Source organism: Puma concolor, chromosome B3 (assembly GCF_028749965.1).
Source record: "Puma concolor isolate L17-30 chromosome B3, mPumCon1.1.hap2, whole genome shotgun sequence".
NCBI lineage: Eukaryota > Metazoa > Chordata > Mammalia > Carnivora > Felidae > Puma > Puma concolor.
Window position 1 is genome coordinate 143,586,438 of NC_141672.1, and position 19,548 is coordinate 143,605,985.

Sequence of the window (19,548 nt, forward strand, 5' to 3'; positions counted from 1 at the left end):
AATAGCTACTACTAGTAGCTGGAAGACTTACCAATAGACAGTCAGCTGACACATGCTTTGTATGTTATATGAATTATACACTGCATTGTTATAACAAAGAAAGCTAGAGAAAAAAATGTCATTAAGCAAATCATAAGGGGAGGGGCGCTTGGGTGGCTCAGTCGGTTGGGCATCCGACTTGGGCTCAGGTCACAGACTCACAGTCCGTGAGTTCGAGCCTCACATCAGGCTCTGTGCTGACAGCTCAGAGCCTGAAGCCTGCTTAGGATTCTGTGTCTCCCTCTCTCTCTGTCTCTCCCCCATTTGCACTCTGCCTCTCTCTCTCTCAAAAATAAATAAACATTAAAAAAATTTTTTAAGAAAAAAAAAAAGAAAATCTTAAGGGGGCACCGGGGTGGCCCAGCTGGATGAGCATCAGACTCTTGATTCTGGCTCAGGTCATGATCTCACAGTTCATGGGATTGAGCCCTGTGTTGGGCTCCACGCTGAGCGTGGAACCTCCTTGGGATTCTCTCTCTGCTCCTCCTCTGCTCTCACTCTCTCTCTCTCAAAAAAAAAAAAAAAAAAAAAAAAGTAAGGAAAATACATTTACGGTACTGTACTATATTTATTGAAAAAAACCCATGTATAAGTGGACCGGCACAGTTTAAGGGTCAACTGTATTTGGAAATCTAGATGTTCAGTATGAAATGGCAAGATCATAAACCCACTCATAAAGAGGAATGGGGCTGAGTTTCACATCTTCAATGCAAGGAATGGATTCAGTTTGAAAAAGATCACACTTTTACAGTGTGAGACTTAACAGACTTCTTGTTTGGATTTCAGGTCCTTGTTCACCAAAGAGCATTCTAGCTTGCGTGGGTATCACATTGATTTTAATTTAATGAAAAATACAATTCTCACTAATAAAAGAATGGCAATTATGTGATGCAATAAGAGGTGATTACAGTGGTAATCATTTTGCAATATGTAAGTGTATCAAATGAATAGACTGTACACCTTAAACAATGCTACATGTCAATTATACCTCAATAAAGCTGGGAGGAAGAGAAAAAAACATCAATTTTGGTAAATATCAAATCAGTGATACTGGTGTTAATCTTGTAATCAGGCTAAATCTTCCACTAAACTCAACAGGACAGTAATTTTTAGTTCATGAATTCTACTTTTCAAATATATAAATGCCGCAGGTGGGATAAAATATCAGACAAGGATTTTCTGTGTCATTTTGTGTATCTTTGTAGTTAACTTTTTACAGTTATTTTCACCTCTTGAAACATGAAAGAAATGTTATGCAGATATTCTTTAGACAATCTGGCCATTTGCTACAAAATCCAGCACATAAATAAATGTTAAAAAAAAAAATTAAAAAAAAATAAACATTAAAAAAAAAATTAAAAAAAAAAATCCAGCACAAATAAGCTGGGTGGTAATAATGATAAAAATGGTTTTCTCAGGAGAATAAATAGTGTTAAAGTGGCCATACTACCCAAAGTAATCTACACATTTAATGCAATCCCTATCAAACACCAACAGCATTTTTCACAGAAGTAGAACAAATAATCCTAAAATTCATACGGAACCACAAAAGATCCCAAATGGCACAGCAATCTTGAGAAAGAAGAAATCCAGGGGTATCACATACAATCTCAGATTTCAAGAAATACTTCAAAGCTATAGTAATCAAACTCTATCACACTGGCACAAAAACATACACACAGGTCAAGAGAAAATAGAATAGAGAGCCCAGAAATAAACCCATGATTATATGATCACTCAATCTTCAGCAAAGAAGGCAAGAACATACGACGGGAGAAAGTCTCTTCAAGAAATGGCGCTGGGAAAACTGGAAGCCACATGCAAAAGAATGAACCTGGACCACTTTCTTACATCATACACAAAAATAAACTCAAGGGGCGCCTGGGTGGCGCAGTCGGTTAAGCGGCCGACTTCAGCCAGGTCACGATCTCGCGGTCCGGGAGTTCGAGCCCCGCGTCGGGCTCTGGGCTGATGGCTCGGAGCCTGGAGCCTGTTTCCGATTCTGTGTCTCCCTCTCTCTCTGCCCCTCCCCCGTTCAGGCTCTGTCTCTCTCTGTCCCAAAAATAAATAAACATTGAAAAAAAAAATAAAATAAATAAAATAAAAAAAAATAAAAAATAAACTCAAAATGGATTAAAGACCTAAACGTGAGACTTAAAACCATAAAAATCTTAGAAGAGCGCACAGGCATTCATTTCTCTGACATCAGTCATAGCAACGTTTTTCTAGAGAGGTCTCCTGAGGCAAGGGAAACAAAGGCAAGTATGAACTACTGGCACGACATCACAGTAAAAAGCTCCCGCACAGCAAAAGAAATACTCAACAAAATCAAAAGATAACCTACTGAATGGGAGAAGATATTTGCAAATGACATTCAATAAAGGGTTAGTATCCAAAAAATATAAGGAATTTACACAACACAAAAAAACCACAAATAATTCCATTTGAAAATGGGCAGAAGACATGAACAGTTCTCCAATGAAGACACACAGATGACCAACAGACACATGAAAAGATGCTCAACATCACTCACCATCAAGGAAATGCAAATCAAAACCACACTGAGATATCACCTCACACCTGTCAGAAGAGCTAAAATCAAAACCACAAGAAACAAGTGTTGGTGAGGATGCAGAGAAAAAGGAATCCTTGTGCACCACTGGTGGGAATGCGAAATGGTGCACCCACTGTGGAAGACAGTATGGAGGTTCCTCAAAAAATTGAAAATAGGGGGCGCCTGGGTGGCGCAGTCGGTTAAGCGTCCGACTTCAACCAGGTCACGATCTCGCGGTCCGTGAGTTCGAGCCCCGCGTCGGGCTCTGGGCTGATGGCTCGGAGCCTGGAGCCTGTTTCAGATTCTGTGTCTCCCTCTCTCTCTGCCCCTCCCCCGTTCATGCTCTGTCTCTCTCTGTCCCAAAAATAAATAAATGTTGAAAAAAAAAAAATTAAAAAAAATTGAAAATAGAATTACCACATGACCCAGTAATTCCACTACTATTTACCCAAATAATATTTAAAAAACCTAATTCAGGGCACCTGGGTGGCTCAGTCGGTTGACCATCCGACCTCGGCTCAGGTCATGATCTCACAGTCTGTGAGTTTGAGCCCCGCGTCGGGCTCTGTGCTGACAGCTCAGAGCTTGGAACCTGCTTCAGATTCTGTGTCTCCCTCTCTCTGACCCTCCCCCGTTGATGCTCTGTCCCTCTCTGTCTCAAAAATAAACATTTAAAAAAAAAAACAACCTAATTCAAAAAGATACACGTACCTCTCTGTGTTTACTGCAGCATTATTTACAATAACCAAAGTGTGGAAGGAACCAAAGTGTCCACTGATAGATGAATGGATACAATACAGAAGATGTGGTACGTATATACAATGGAATATTATTCAGCCATAAAAAAGAATGAGATCTTGCCATTTGCAACAACATGGACAGATCTAGAGGGTATAATGTGATGTGACATAAGTCAGTTGGAGAAAGACAAATACCATATGATTTCACTCACTCATGTGGAATTTAAGAAACTAAACAAATGAACAAACAAAAAAAGAAAACAAAAAAGACTCATAAGTACAGAGAACAAACAGGTGGGTCCCAGAGGGAAGGGGATGGGTGAAATAGGTAAAAGGGACTGAGAGTACACTTAGAGTGACAAGCACTGAGTATGTATAGAATTGTTGAATCACCGTATTGTACACCTGAAACTAATATAACGTTGTATGTTAATTATACTGTAAAGTCTTTAAAAATGGTTTAAAAAAAAAAAGAATGGCTAAAGAATAAGAAGAGTTATCCTTATGTGTCATCAATGAAGGGTTTACTGAGTAAAAATACATATATATATACATATATATATGTATGTGTATATATAGTGTGTGTGTGTGTATGTATATATCTGTGAAGAGAAAATTTAAAAAGGTTTTCTCAAAAGAAAAAAAAGGAACTGCAATATTGGATAACATTTTTATACCTCGGAGCTATAAGGAAAAACATCAACAAACATAACTAAAGTTAAAAGAACAAAAAGAAAAAAAAGAACAATGGACTAGGAGAAAATATTTGCAATAAATACAATAGAAAAAGGATTTAATACCCTTGAAGTTAGGAAAAAAATGCAACACTTACCAATGAATAAAACAAATGGCCATTAGAAAAGCGGACAAATGATGTGGTCAGATATTTTCAAGTATAAACGACTGGTAAACACTAAAAGACATGCAGCTTCAGCAATACTCAAGAAAGCTTGGGAAGACAATGAATTTCTAGGTTCTCACCTATCAGACTGGCAAACGTTTGAGAATATTCTTAACATTGAAAGTTGGTGACATGATGGTGAAACAGGCCTTCTGGGAGAAACCTATCACATTAAAAAGCGCACACCCTTTAATCAAAGCAACAATTCAAATGTTAAGAGCCTACCAAAGAAACTAACACATGGGCATACAGATGAATGTACAAGGGTGTGTGCTATTTAAAACAGTGAGAAACTGGGTACTGAATAAAATATTATGACATACCTGTTTTACGGAAAAATCCTGCACTACTAAAAAGAATATATGAAATGGACAAAGCTGCAAGACTTATTATGAAGCGATAGAAATGCAAGTTACAGAAGCATGTAGTGTGACTATTCTTTATTTTTAAAAGTAAATGTATATGACGTGTATATATATGCATGCATTATTACCATTTAAAATTTATTTAGTGCTAGCAGGGGAGGGGCAGAGAGAGAAGGAGAGAGAGAATCCCAAGCAGGCTCTGCATTGTTAGCGCAGAGCCCAAACTAATGAACTGTGACATCACGACCTAAGCCGAAATCGAGACTGACACATATGTGACTGAGACGCCCACAGGGGCCCCTGTATATCCATGCATTTAAAGACTTTATAGCGGCTGCCTCTAGGAAGGGGAGTGGTGTTTGAGTGAGGGGGTATGAATGCTAAGGGAAGGACTTCTCCATTCTCCGTTAATAAACTTGTTGTCTGAATCTTTTATAAAAGAAAGAATATGTTCACGTACTACTTGTATAATTTTAAAAACCCAAAACGAAGTAATATATTTGAAATTCCAGAAATAGGCCTAAATGTATATAGACAGTTAAGTTTAAACAATGGGAGGCCGTATAATTTGGAGAAACTAGATAACGATATGGAAAAAAAGTAACTTGGTTCCGTACCTCAACATATACTGAAATAAATCTTTGTTCTAAAAGGCTTAAAAATGCATTTATTTTTTTAATTGAAAACAACTGAGATAGGAAGATAAACTTATAACTAGTGAAAAAGTAGAGGAGATAAGCACAGAGTTTTAGTGGAGAGTGAACAGTGTCAATCACAAATTGAGAATTAAAGGGAATGTTGTGTAAGAAATATTTGTGAACATAATGACGTATAAAAGCTTGATATCTTAAAATTTCAGAATAAACCATAAGATATTAGGACCTTCTTTGAAAAAAAAAACTTTAAGATCTGAAAGAAGAATGAAGAAGTGGAAAGAAATGCTATTTTTTTTAAAGGTTTTTTTTTTTTAATTTTTTTTAATGTTTATTTATTTTTGAGACAGAGAGAGACAGAGCATGAATGGGAGAGGGTGAGAGAGAGAGGGAGACACAGAATCTGAAGCAGGCTCCAGGCTCTGAGCTGTCAGCACAGAGCCCAACGCGGGGCTCGAACTCACGGACCGTGAGATCATAACCTGAGCCAAAGTTGGACGCTTAACCGGCTGAGCCACCCAGGCGCCCCAAGAAATGCTATTTTTAATACATTTCTAAGTACAAATCCAACAGAGACTTTTGGGACCTTTACAAATTATTCAAGAATGTATCCAGATGAACAAATGGTCATAAGTATCAGTGAATATATTGAAAGAGAACTGCACCCAAGGGGGATATTAAGTCTTATTAAGTATATGAACTTATATTAACGACAATAAATAAAACAGGGTGAAACTCATGCAGAAAGAGAAACACAACTTAGTCGAACAAACAATGAGTAAAAACTAAATCTCACTACGTATTATAAAGTTTATTCAACCAATGTTTAGTGACTGATTACTATGTGCTAGACACCTACCACTCTACTCCGGGGCTACCTTGGTCAATAAGTCACATTCTCGGCTGGCTTATGTTCTGAGTGTGGGAAGAACGAGGCACATAAGCATGATCTTTTCCACCATCATAAGCGCTCTGAAGGAAATGAGCAGGATGGTGTGATGGGGGTTACTTCAGATAGGCCGTCATGAAGGTCTCAGGATCTTGGACCGAGTCACGAACGCTAAAGAAGCGAGTCATTTGAAGAGCTATAGAGGAAAGGGATTTGGGCAAGAGTGTTCTAGTGGACAGAGCAAGTGCAAAGGCCCTGAAGCAAAACTGCACTGTGTCTGAGAACAGAAAGAAGACTGAAATGGCTAGAGTAGTGTGAAGGTGAAAGTGAGTATGATGAGGTTAGACAGAGAAGGACAAAGGAGCCAGATCACGTCAGGCCTTGTAGCCTGATAGGGAGTTTGAATTTTACTCTAAACACATTATACATTAAGGTTTCTTCAACAAAGGGAGGTAAAATGGATAGTTTACATTGAATAATTCAGAAAAAAATGTTAGTTTTAAAATAAACTAAAAAATATACAGAGAATTACTTTTGATAAGAGAAATCATTTGTGTGCTAAGATGAAAATGATGTCAATTATAATCGTGAGAGGTCATCTAATATAATATGCATCCTGATGCTGCAGTCATTAAAGTGTGAAAAAAATGTGCATCTTAGAACATATGTAATATAATACCATAAACCAGGTTGTAGACTTTACTGGACAAGTGGTTCAATTATGTTATAATAGGTGTATATGAAAAGAACGATGGAAATCTACACATGGAAAAAGTAGGCAGGATTATTAAAAATAAAAATTCAGACATCTGTGAGGCAGCACTCTACCTCAGAGTAGAAATTAAAAATGACACATTTCAATGTTAGAGGTAGGAAGACACATGAACTCAAATACTCCTGGAGACATTATAAATTAATATAGCTTTTCCGTATATCCACCTAGCAACATGCATTATAATTAGAAATATTAGTACCTTTGACTCAGGAATTCTGTTTTCTGTCTATTCTGTAAATTGGCCCAACAGTCCGCATAAAGACACGCAGTAGTCTTGTCTGTGTTAATTAAAAAAAAAAAAAAAATGGAGACAATCTAATCTCTCTCCCACTCCCCTACGGCCGGATGGGCTAAGGACACTCAAATTGCCCCCAACTGAAACGTTCTGCTTTGACTCACTCCTGGAAAAGAGAGGTAGGTCGGGACACGCTGAGAAACAGAAAACTGGCGTGGTCGATTCCTCCTCACCACGTTTCCGCTGGAATGCCAAAGCCAGGTGCCCCGCCTACGGCGAGGTCTGTTTCTCCAGATTCCCTCACACACCTTGCCCTCGGGTGTCCCCAGAAGGAGCTCATGGACATTCTCAGGGATCCCGAAGCCAGACCGTGACCCAGACACTCTGCTCAGCTGACCTTCCCTCGGAGGCCTGCACGGAGAAGTGGCCAAGTGACACTAGCCTCCCACAGCCGTCTGTGCTTGCCACTCAGATTTTCCAAACTAAGACAAACAGCAGTTAGGGAATATACATCACACGGTAAAGCTGTGAAGAGAAGCAAAGGGGTGAGCAACTCAAATGCCGGAGGAAGGATGCCACGGATGAGGGGATGGAAGCGAGGAACTGCACGCACAAGCTTGAGGGCACTAGGAGTGCACTGTTTCTTAATCTGGGTGACAGTTTCATTTTACTGGCCTTTTTTAGATTTATCAGCACGGTTAGCGTTATTTTTTTGTATATACATGTTTCACAATAAAAATAATTTTAGGGTCACCTGAGTGGCTCAGTCGGTTGAGCCTCCAACTCTGGCTCAGGTCATGATCTCACGGTTCGCGGGCTCGAGCCCCGCGTCGGGCTCTGTGCGGACAGCTCAGAGCCTGGAGCCTGCTTCGGATTCTGTGTCTCCCTCTCTCCCTGCTCCTCCCCTGCTTGTGCTCTTCTCTCTCTCTCTCAAAAATAAACATTAAAAAAAATTTTTTTTTAATAATTTTAAAAACAATAATCTTACAGGGATTCTGATTGGGTTTTCAGTAAATGGATAATCTGGAAGTAAGGGACATCGTAGTAAGTTTTCTCAACAGGCAAAGGGTGTGTTTAATTCATCTATTTTGCTCTTTTTTCATATTTTTGGTAGATTTTGAGAGTTTTCTTCATATACATCTTACACATGTTTTACGTTTATTTCTTGATATCTTATGGACCTTTTTGCTTTTGTTGAGTGGGCCCCTTGAAATATTTCCTTATTATTGCTAAGGAAAAGCTATTGATTTTTATGTTAAACTTGTCCCCATAATGAACTCTATTAATAGCTCTAATGGTTTACCAGTTGATTGTTTCAGATTTCCTAGGTAGGTAATAATTTCATCTGTAATCATTATATATTCTGAAGCCTAGCAAAGCCAATCCCCAATTGCTGACCTCTTTCCCTCAAAACGTACTTTTACATTGCTTGGCCATTCATTTTTCCTGATAAATTTTCCCTTCACCAAAAGTACTGTAAGATTTTCTGATGCAATTACACTTGGTTTCCCATTTAATTTATTGATTACTATTATTACCTTTGCTTGACTTTTCCCAACAAGCAGAGGACTTGTAGCTCCATTTATTTTAAGTATTCTTTTATGTCTTTCCTTTAATATTTTATAATTTTATTGGAATTAATGTTAAGTATTCCACACTAAATTAATTTCCACTCAATATCCTTTATCACTATTGTGAGGGTTTTTTTTTTTTTGAAATTAAGGTTTTTCTACCTGTTTTCACAGAAAAAAACCTTCAATTTTGATGAATTTATCTCATATTCTGCCATTTTGCCTGTATCATTCATTACTTGGTATAATTTTTGCTGTTTTTTTTTAAAGGTCTTCTAGGTATATAATCGGGCCATGTTATAGTGACAACTCATCTCTCTTCCTTTACCATGTTACTTGTTCACTTCCTTTTTTATAACTCATTACAAATGTTTGTTCAAATTAGAGTAAATAGTAAGAGATATCCTTGTTTTCATGAATGCCTACAGATTTCTCTCCTGAGAAAACACTGGTCCTTGGTTTTAAAACTAAAATTTGCTGGGGTGCTTGGCTGCCTCAGTTGGTACAGCGCGTGACTCTTGATCCTGAGATAAGTTCAAGCCCTACACTGGGTGCAGAGTTTACTTTATTAAATGAATGAATGAATGAATGAATGAATGAATAAATAAATAAATAAATAAAATCTTGGGGCGCCTGGGTGGCTCTGTTGGTTAAGCGTCCGATGTCAGCTCAGGTCATGATCTCACAGTTTGTGAGTTCAAGCCCCACATCAGGCTCTGCGCTGACAGCTCAGAGCCTGGAGCCTGCTTTGGATTCTGTCTTCTTCTCTCTCTGCCCTTCCCCACTTGTGCTCTGTCTCTCAAAAATAAATAAATGTAGGGGTGCCTGGGTGGCGCAGTCGGTTAAGCGTCCGACTTCAGCCAGGTCACGATCTCGCGGTCCGGGAGTTCGAGCCCCGCATCAGGCTCTGGGCTGATGGCTCAGAGCCTGGAGCCTGTTTCCGATTCTGTGTCTCCCTCTCTCTCTGCCCCTCCGCCGTTCATGCTCTGTGTCTCTCTGTCCCAAAAATAAATAAACGTTGAAAAAAAAAATTTTTTTTTTAAAAATAAATAAATGTAAACAATAAAATAAAAATAAGTTAATTAAGAAAATAAAATAAATTAATAAAACCTTGAAAAAAAAACCCTAAAATTTGCTTCTTCTAGAAAAATAAACTAGGTACTGGAGAAAAGAAGAAAAATACTTTTCACTATATATTCTTGGTTCACCTTTTGAATCTGGAACCATGTAAACGTGGTTTATTTCCTCAACAACAAATAGTTTATGATAAATAAATAAACATGCACTACATAATCAAATAATAATGTTTCTTTCAATTCAAGAGCATTTCGGTGGGGCGCCTGGGTGGCTCAGTCGGTCGAGCGTCCGACTTCGGCTCAGGTCATGATCTCACGGTCTGTGAGTTTGAGCCCTGCGTCGGGCTCCGTGCTGACAGCTCAGAGCCCAGAGCCTGTTTCAGATTCTGTGTCTCCCTCTCTCTCTGACCCTCCCCTGCTCATGCTCTGTCTCTTTCTGTCTCAAAAATAAATAAACCTTAAAAAAAAAATTAAAAAAAAAAAAAGAGCATTTCGGGAATATAATTTGGATAATCATTTCTCTCGGCATCTACTGATGCAACTCTATCAGTCTCCACTATTTTTCTTACTGCTGTAACAGACCCTAAGAACTAGTATACTGTAAATCAACACACACACACAAACACACACACACACAAGCCAAAACATAAAACAAGCACCCTAGAGCCAACCAAGATTTAAGGCCACAATGTTTTTTTTTTTAATGTTTACTTATTTTTGAGAGACAGAATGTGAGTGGGGAGGGGCAGAGAGAGAGCAAGACACAGAATTGGAAGCAGGCTCCAGGCTCCGAGCTGTCAGAACATAGCCCCATGTGGGGCTGAAACTCACAAGCTGTGAGATCATGACCTTAGCTCAAGTCGGACACTCAACTGAGCCACCCAGGCACCCCAAGGCCACAATGCTTGTTAATGGGACAGAAAGAAACAAAAGCCAGGTCTGGTGACTCCTTGCTACAAGTGATTATTGGCTAAGGTTTTCTTTAGTAATTTTGTACCAAAACTAATATGCAATATTACTCAAAATATTTTTTTGCAAGGCTTTTGGATTACAAACCATTTCCACTGTAAAATCGCTTAAGTAGTATGATGTTTTTATTCTCGGTTTAAGAAATACCTTTTACAAGATAGAGGTTTTATTGTACTTCAACATTTAAAAAGAATTCTACCGAATCTATTAGGGAGACAGTTTTGTTTTTGTTTTACTTTTAAATGTTTATTTATTGAGAGAGAGACAGAAGCAGAGCATGAGCAGGGGAGGGGCAGAGAGGAAGACAAAGAATCTGAAGCAGGCTCCAGACTCTGAGCTGTCCACACACAGCCCAATGCAGGCCTCGAACCCACGAACTATGAGATCATGACCTGAGCTGAAGCTGGATGCTTAACCAACTGAGCCACCCAGGTGCCCCATACTTTTTAAAGTTTATTTATTTTGAGAGAGTAAGTGATTGCACGCGCACGCAAGCGGGTAGGGGCAGAGAGACGGAGAGAGACAGAATCCCAAGCAGGCTTTGCACTGTCAGTGCAGAGCTCGACTCAGGGCTCAAATCCACAAACCACAAGACCATGACCTGAGCTGAAACCAAGAGTCGGCCACTTAACTGACTGAGCCACCCAGCCGTCCCAGGAGTCAGTTCTTTTTTACACCTCTCTTATTTCATCCTGATGCTGGATTAAGAGCCTTGTTGTTGATCTCATTTGGTATTCATGTTCTGACGTCAGCTATTTCAAATACATTAGTAATACAACTATGCAGATCATCCTCTAAAAACATGTTGTTTTCTGACTTTTATCCTCAAAAATTAGGCCAACTATTTGTTGATTTTATGGTCTTTTCAAAGATCAAACCTATCATTTTCCTTTAGTTCCTATTATTTTCACCCTTTTACTTATCGTCCCAAATCCAGTGCACACTATTTAATAAATGTCCATTACCTTATAAAGTTAATTTCTTTTTCTTGCTAATATAGATATTGAAGTACATCTCAATTTAAAAATTTTTTTTTTTCAACGTTTATTTATTTTTGGGACAGAGAGAGACAGAGCATGAACAGGGGAGGGGCAGAGAGAGAGGGAGACACAGAATCGGAAACAGGCTCCAGGCTCTGAGCCATCAGCCCAGAGCCCGACGCAGGGCTCGAACCCACGGACCGCGAGATCGTGACCTGGCTGAAGTCGGACGCCCAACCGACTGCGCCACCCAGGCGCCCCTCAATTTTAAAATATATTATCACATATTTCCTTTTTATTCTAACACACTTATATGTACATTTCTATCGCATTCTATACTTTAAAATACTATAAAATACATCGTCATAATTGAATCCTACAACCTGGTATTTCTACATTCAGATGGTAGGTCTGTGACTCAAATGCAGGTTCTATGATTCTAGATCTGGAGTTCTTTCTATTATACCACATTGACTCAATGTCCAATCTGACTCAGGTATTTTAAGAAAGTTTTAAAAATTATCTGAGAGATTAGTCTTTTTTAGGTTATTTATGTTATGTACGACAAGCGAATAAAACGTATGAACTCTTAATCACCTTAAATCATTTTCTGAATGTAAAGTTTGTGTTTTTATAGCTAGAGAGTTTACTTTTCTGTTAGTTAGGTTTTAATGCAAGCTTCTACTTCAGTGCCTTCTACTTAAGTAACTTATTCGAGTCACTTAAAGGAAGCCTGCCTAAAATTTCACCTATAAAATGATGGAATTAGGGGCGCCTGGCTGGCTCAGTCAGTAGAGCATACGATTCTTAATCTCAGGGCTGTGAATTCGAGCTCCACATTGGGTGCAGGATTACTTAAAAAAAAAAAAAAATCTAAAATGATGAAATTATACTAAATTAATGGTTCTCAAGCTAGGGTCCCTAGGCATCTCAGTTTCCATGAAGATAATGAAAAAGGATCTGTAGGCCATTTCTAACTTTTAAAAAGCCTAAAAAAATCATGTTGATCTATGTTAAGATTGCACAGACTAACTAAAACATCAAGCCTCTTTGTCTTAGGCTAGAATTACAAGTGAAAACAAAATGTATGAATTCTTAAGTATCATTTGGTTTGATAGCTGAAGAAAATTTCTAAATATAGTATGCTACTATAATTTATAATAAGAAAATATTTGCTCTTCATGCCTATTTCTGGCACAGGGCTCCTAAGTGATAAAGGAATTTGGAATTTCCTAAGTGATAAAGGTGTCTTGTTTATGTTAATAAGGTAACTTCTGGAAAGCACCTAAAGATGGGGGCCGGTGGCCAGGAAAAACAACCATTAATCAGAGGATCAGAACTTTCAGTCCCACCCCAGATCTCCGGAAAACCCAACAGGACAGGGTTTGGGAGCTTCCAGGTTAATGGAGATGGGAGAGAGTGGCCCGACTGGAAAGGGCATAAAAGCTCTGTGCCCTTTCCCCTTTCCTTGCCCTGTGCATCCTTTTACAGTAAGCTGGTAATCTAGTAAGTACAATGTTCTTCTAGAGAGTTCTATAAGCCCTTCTAGCAAATTAATCAAACCCAAGGAGGGTGTCATGGGAACCTCTGATCTACAGCCAGCCAGTCAGAAGCACAGGCGACAGACAACCTGGACTTGTGAGTGGTGTCGGGTCTGTCTATCTCCAGGTAGATGGCGTCAGAACGGAGTTAAATTTGTGGGACACCACAGAGAACTGAGCTAACTGCTAGGTGGTGTCGGGGAAAGAACAGACAAATTGGAATTGGGTGTCAGAATCGTACATGAAAACCAAGGGCAGGGAGGGAGCTGGGTAGAAACCAAGGAGTCCAAAAGTTCTAAGAGTTTTTACGGGTTGCTAGGAGCTTTCTTACAGTACCATATGGTGGACACCCGGCAACTCTTACCAGTGTCAATAAAGAGACTGACAACAAGACCTACAGGATGGTTACGCAAAAATCCAGGGCGAATTCTCTACTGGCTGCCATCATTAGCTGACTACACATACCTGGATGAGGTCCAAGATTCCAAGTTCACTCTCGGATGAATCCACACAAAACACAAAGTACAGTGTAGCATAGTGCCGATAGATCAGTTTGTAGTCGGAGCCACCAATCAAACTGTGGAAAATGGGAAACATTTAAATGGCTGTATCCTAACTAAACACATCTCCAAGAAACCCTGTGTCAAAGAATGAGAACGGGCTCAACAGAAAGGGGAGGATGGGCCGAACAATAGGCCATTTCTCGCAGGGGACCAGCAACCAAGTTTGGCAGAGATGCCTAAAGCCACTTGACCTCACCTTTTCTTCTGCCATCTTCCCAGGAACCAAACCTCTAGATGAAGCACAACCAAGCAACAGCTTCCAAACGGAAGTGGGACTCTTCCTGGGCAGCTCAGGCACCCACCCGACACTTGAGGAAACAGCGATGAAGGCCACCCAATAGTAGACGTGTGGGTAGAAAACTGAAACCCATCGTTTACCTTCCACCTTCCAAGAAGTTACAGATGTTGTCATCTCGCTTGAGAACTAGATGGAAGGTCTCTCGGACAATCTGCTGTTGAATTTCTTCTGGCTGTGGAATAAAATAAATAAAGTGACTCAGTGGGGAGGTCTGAAAAACTACATTCCATGGATGGGGATACACAGGGAGAGAAATGCTTCCAAGCAGGGAATTATCGGAACATTTGGTACCAGTTTTCAGAAAAAATAAAAAATGATGAGTAAAGAAAAACTAAAAGGGAAATCTATGGAAAAATAGATTAAGACTCAGTTACAGGAATTAAGATAGGGTATATTTACCTAGATGTCTAGTCACTAACCATTATTGTCCTGATAGGTAAGGTGATACTTCCTTATAGTTAACAACCAAGGAAAGGAGAATTGATAAACTCTCCTAAAAGATCAAAGAATAACTAGAAGAGCAGTCCTGGAATATTTTGTCTTCCCCTAGAAAACATCTATGCCAATGTCAATAGGTCTAACCCTTCAAGGAGGTCAAGATGTAATCATGTAATTTTGTTTTTAAAAACCGAACTTTCCATCTTTTGCACTGACAATACGGTATAATGGGGTGTTACTGAGGAAGACAGAAAAAATTCTATTTACAGATTAGAATTTGGAATAGAGTTCTACTTTTTTTTAACTACTATATACAAGAAAGCTCAACTGTAATAACATCTCTTGATAACTTACACTGATTTCTATTTATACAGAGGAGGTTCACAGTAAGTATGGTTTTAAAAAAGGATGATGATGGGGCGCCTGGGTGGCGCAGTCGGTTAAGCGTCTGACTTCAGCCAGGTCACGATCTCGCGGTCCGTGAGTTCGAGCCCCGCGTCGGGCTCTGGGCTGATGGCTCAGAGCCTGGAGCCTGTTTCCGATTCTGTGTCTCCCTCTCTCTCTGCCCCTCCCCCGTTCATGCTCTGTCTCTCTCTGTCCCAAAAATAAATAAACGTTGAAAAAAAAATTAAAAAAAAATAAAAAAATAAATAAAAATAAAAAAAAATAAAAAAGGATGATGGCAGGAAGAAACTAATCATTAAGACAAAAGTAATAAAAAGCTGTAGACCAGTGACCTGGGAATGTTATCAAAATACAGGTTCCAATTTAGTAGGTTTGGGGTAAGTCCTGAGACTGTATCTCATTCCAGGTGATACCAAAGCTGCTGGTTTGGAGATCACACTTTGAGTAGCAAAGCTTAAGAAAATCTTCAGACCGGACTTGCCCTTAGAGTCAGAAACTAGACTGAAATAACGTTAACGCCTTCTTTCTACAGCACTGAATTTGTTTGAAATCACCAGTTATTTTAAAAGAAAGAGAACCAAACGAGAAGATGTCATTGTGAAATTACTTTTCAGAACTTTGGCTCAACATGGACATACAGTGGCCCTCTGTTATTTACTGAATGAATGAAGACTAGTCACTATAAGTCTGAGTACGCCAGGATGCTGTAAAGGATTAACTCTGCGTACTTGGAAACAGAAAACATGCTAAGCATCAGCACTTTTTTAAACTGACCAAAACAGCTTTCAAACCAAACAAAGCCTTTTACCTGACCCTAGATGGAAATGGCCACAGAGGGAAAGTGGTATGAAACAGTAAAGCTAACTAATTTCTGATTTCAACAAAAAGACGGACTACCACTTGCTTCCAAGCCTCAAGTACTTTAACAGTCCCGCATATCTTTTAGTACTCTGCAGTTTTCAAGGTCAATTTTCACTCATGGGCTAACGTGGTTCTCATAAAACTCCTATGTTCTCTAAAAGTTTACAAAAGGTGAATAAGAACACGCAAAGATGTTCATTAGAGGAATGGAAAATTAAAACCACAGTGAGAACCCACTTTATACCCATTATAGTATTTTTATTCAAAAAGATAATAACCAATGTTGATAGAGAGGTGAACAAATTGGAACTCCTATACATTGCTGATGGGAATGTAAATTGGTGCAGCCACTGTGGAAAACAGTTTGCCAATTCCTCCAAAGGTTCACCATAAAGTTACCTTATGACCCAGCAATTCTACTCCTAGATTTATAACCAGGAGAAATGAAAACATGTGCACAGAAACACTTGTACATGAATGTTGATGGCAGCATTCTTCACAAGAGCCACAGGTAGAAACATCAGCTGATGGACAATCGAAATGTGGTATATCCATACAATGGAATTTAACTTGGCAATAAAGAAGAATGAAGCATGAATACATGCCACAAGTGGGATTAACCTTAAAAACATACTAAGTGAAAGAGGCCACATATTGAATACCATTTATATCAAATGTCCAGAATAGGCAAATTGGGAGAAGCAGAAAGTAGACTAGTGGTCGCCTAGGGCTAAAGGAGCTGAAGAAGAAATTGGGAACAAGTGCTAATGGGTAGTGGTTTCTTTTTGCGGAAATGGAAATGTTCCAAAATTGACGGTGGGGATGGTTCCACAACTTTGCAAATGTACTAAAATCCACTGAACTGTATGCTTTAAATAGGTGAACAACACGTACGTGATTTATTTCTCAATGAAAACCTAAAAAAAGAAAAAAAAAAGAAAAATTCACACACACACAAATGCAAATACAAACTAAATGGTTGTAGTGAATGATCGTATTTTTATCTGGAAATAATTATTAAATGTAATCTAGCTTAAAAATTCTATGAAAGGGTAAAATTATTTTGTTCATTCCTATTTGACACACACACACACACACACACACACACAAAGGGAAGTAACACAGGGTCAATAGACACAGGGGTTAAAAAAAAAAAAAGAAAAAAAAAAAGGTGAGCTGAGGCCCGAACAGGAGTTTTCTGATTTTTAACCCTCTTGCGTTTCACCGATAATGTATGTAACATTTCTGAAACCTCGCCGCGAAGAAATACAACGCTGGGGGTCAGGAGACAAAGAATGTTGTTTGTTTTCCCAGAGGAGTTTTTGGGGAAACTCAAATTTCCGTGATCGTTTATGGAGCCCTCACGCGGCAGCCTTTATAATTTCTCACCGTTTCCCACTTGGAAGCTGACTTTCTTCAACTCTACAGAAGGAAGGGTATCCAGTCCCTGGGCAGTCCCACCCAGCACTGAAGCAAAATAATCCCAAGAAAGCACGTTTCCAGATCTTTGGGCTAAAGCAAAAACTTTAATAAGCTGCATATTTCTTCCTACTCGTACGACCAACAAGATTAAAGGGGCTTAGATGGGTGAAGTTTTCAATGGGGCACACCCCCCCCCCCCCAACCGTCCTTTAGAGAGCCCCGAGACGCAAGGAGAAATGTCACTAAACGACAGAGAGATGCAGGGGTCCAGGAAGGGTTGAGCGGGGGTGGGACGTGAGGCCCGACGCCGACCCCGGTCCCGCAAGGAGGGTGACGGGTGCGAGGGTCACGCCCGGTGCGGGAGCCCGAGGTGGGGAGACGGCAGGTGGGGCCGGAGGGAGGGAGGGGGGCGCGGACGCTCTGCAGGGACGTGACGAGGCTGGGCCGCACTCACGAAACGCTGGTAGAAGCGGACCAGCCGCGGCTTCCCGTGGTTGTTGAAAACCAGAATCGCTTGAATCATCTTTGCCGGCCACGTTCCTTTCAGTGCCAGCGGCCCCCACAAAGCACCTACTTCCGCCACAACACGGCCACTTCCGCTGGGTGCGCTGCTGAGCGCGGCCGGCGGAAACGTGCCCCGGCGCCCAAGGGGCCCGGCCGCGAAGAGTCCGGCTTCCCGGCACCCCCAGGAGAAAGCGCCAGGGTGGGCTAGCGGGGAGGGGGCGGGGGTCGGGCCGCTGCGGACCCCGAGGCTGGGCAGCGTCGTCACCTCGGCTGGCACCGGTTTGCCAGTCAGGGGCTGGCCAGGGCGCGAACCCGGATCTCTTGCCGTTCGGCCGGCCGGACCGCTTGCTGCAGAATCTCGGGCGGAGCACGTCGGGAAAGCAGATCCCGAAGCCGAAGTCCCTGACAGCAGCCGCGCTCCCAGGCGACTGGGCGGCGGGGGGCTCCCTGTTTCCCCGTCTCCCCTTCTCCCCGTCCACGCGAAACGCGCAGTCCTGCCTCTCCCCTTAACACTTGCAGAACGGTTCGCAGCGTGGAGATACCAGCCTATTTAGCCGTTGCCCGCTTAGGGAACGTGAAGTTCATTTTTGATTTTCAGTACTATATACATAACAACGCCGCAGGCAATATTAATGCCTGCTGGTGCAAAAGGGCCGTTTCTCCACGGTAGGTAGCGAGGGGTGGAATTAAGGAATCTTCAGCGCAAATCCATGTGACGATCCCAAATTTGTAGATTTCCTTTCTTCTTTTAATGACTTGGGGTGAGGTGGAGCACGTCCCTTGTTGCAGCTATAGAGCTGCAAATCGGAAGCACCTGTCCAGAGGACTGTTCCGCAGTGGGGAGCAAAAACCTTTACGATGTGTAGAACATGAGGCCCAGCATTTACAGTTTTGGAATTTATAATAAAAGGATTGTGGGATGTGTGAAAAGCCTCAAGAATGTACATCTCAGCAGTGTTAACTGCAGGGAAAAATGGGACATACACTAATCATTCAAACGAGACGATCCTTAAATGCATTGTTCTATCTGCACATGAGGAATATTAAATGGCCATTAAAAATAATGTGAGGAGCGCCTGGGTGGCCAAGTCATTTAAACCTCTGACTCTTGGTGTCTGCTTGGGTCATGATCTCAGTTTGTGGGTTCGAGCCCCGTGTCCGGCTCCGCACGGAGTGTGGAACCTGCTTGGGATTCTCTCTCCCTCTCGCTGCCCCACCCCTGCTCATGCTGTCTCCGTCTCTCTCAAAATAAATAAACTTAAAAAAGAATAATGTTGTGAAAGGTTTATGGGATAGATAAATGTTCATGACATATCTAAGTGAAAAGATCACACAAAGTATGTACATGGATACCCCACTTTGTAAAAGACTGTAAGTAGATACACTAAAATAGAAATAATAATTGTGTCTCATGGAATGGCAGCATCACAAAGGATTCTGCACGGGCCACAGTAACAACACTGCCCTGGTTAGAACCCTAGCTCTGTTGACCACCTGGGCCCCTCCAGCAAGTGTCTTCATCTGTAGAACAGGTGTGGTATCAGTTTCATTTACTGTAATACTAGACTTTTTTCTACTTGAAAAAAAAACTATTCTCCTTAGACGGTTATAAACACAAAATTAGTTACTGTTTGTCACCACGTGGAGCATGGCATGTAACTGAGTTACTACACAAGCGATTTCAAAAACGGTGGTGAAATTGTACGTTTTTCATTTTTTGAATTTTCTAAAATACAAGAGTCTTACTCTTGTAGCCAGATTTTTTTTTT

General features: G+C 40.6%; 1 protein-coding gene across 3 annotated transcripts in view; it reads right to left on the reverse strand.

The window, feature by feature from the left end:
• The window catches only part of AP3S2 (adaptor related protein complex 3 subunit sigma 2), a 56,952-nt gene extending 39,067 nt beyond the window's left edge, over positions 1–17,885 (reverse strand). For all 3 annotated transcript variants that reach the window (XM_025918537.2, XM_025918536.2, XM_086711543.1), the window contains exons 1-3: positions 17,730–17,885; positions 14,230–14,321; positions 13,754–13,865 (exon numbers count right to left, since the gene is read on the reverse strand). In XM_025918537.2, the coding sequence (XP_025774322.1) occupies positions 13,754–13,865; positions 14,230–14,321; positions 17,730–17,798 (273 nt within the window). In that variant the 5' untranslated portion in view covers positions 17,799–17,885. The remainder of the gene's footprint in view (positions 1–13,753; positions 13,866–14,229; positions 14,322–17,729) is intronic.
• Between the last annotated feature and the right edge of the window lie 1,663 nt (positions 17,886–19,548).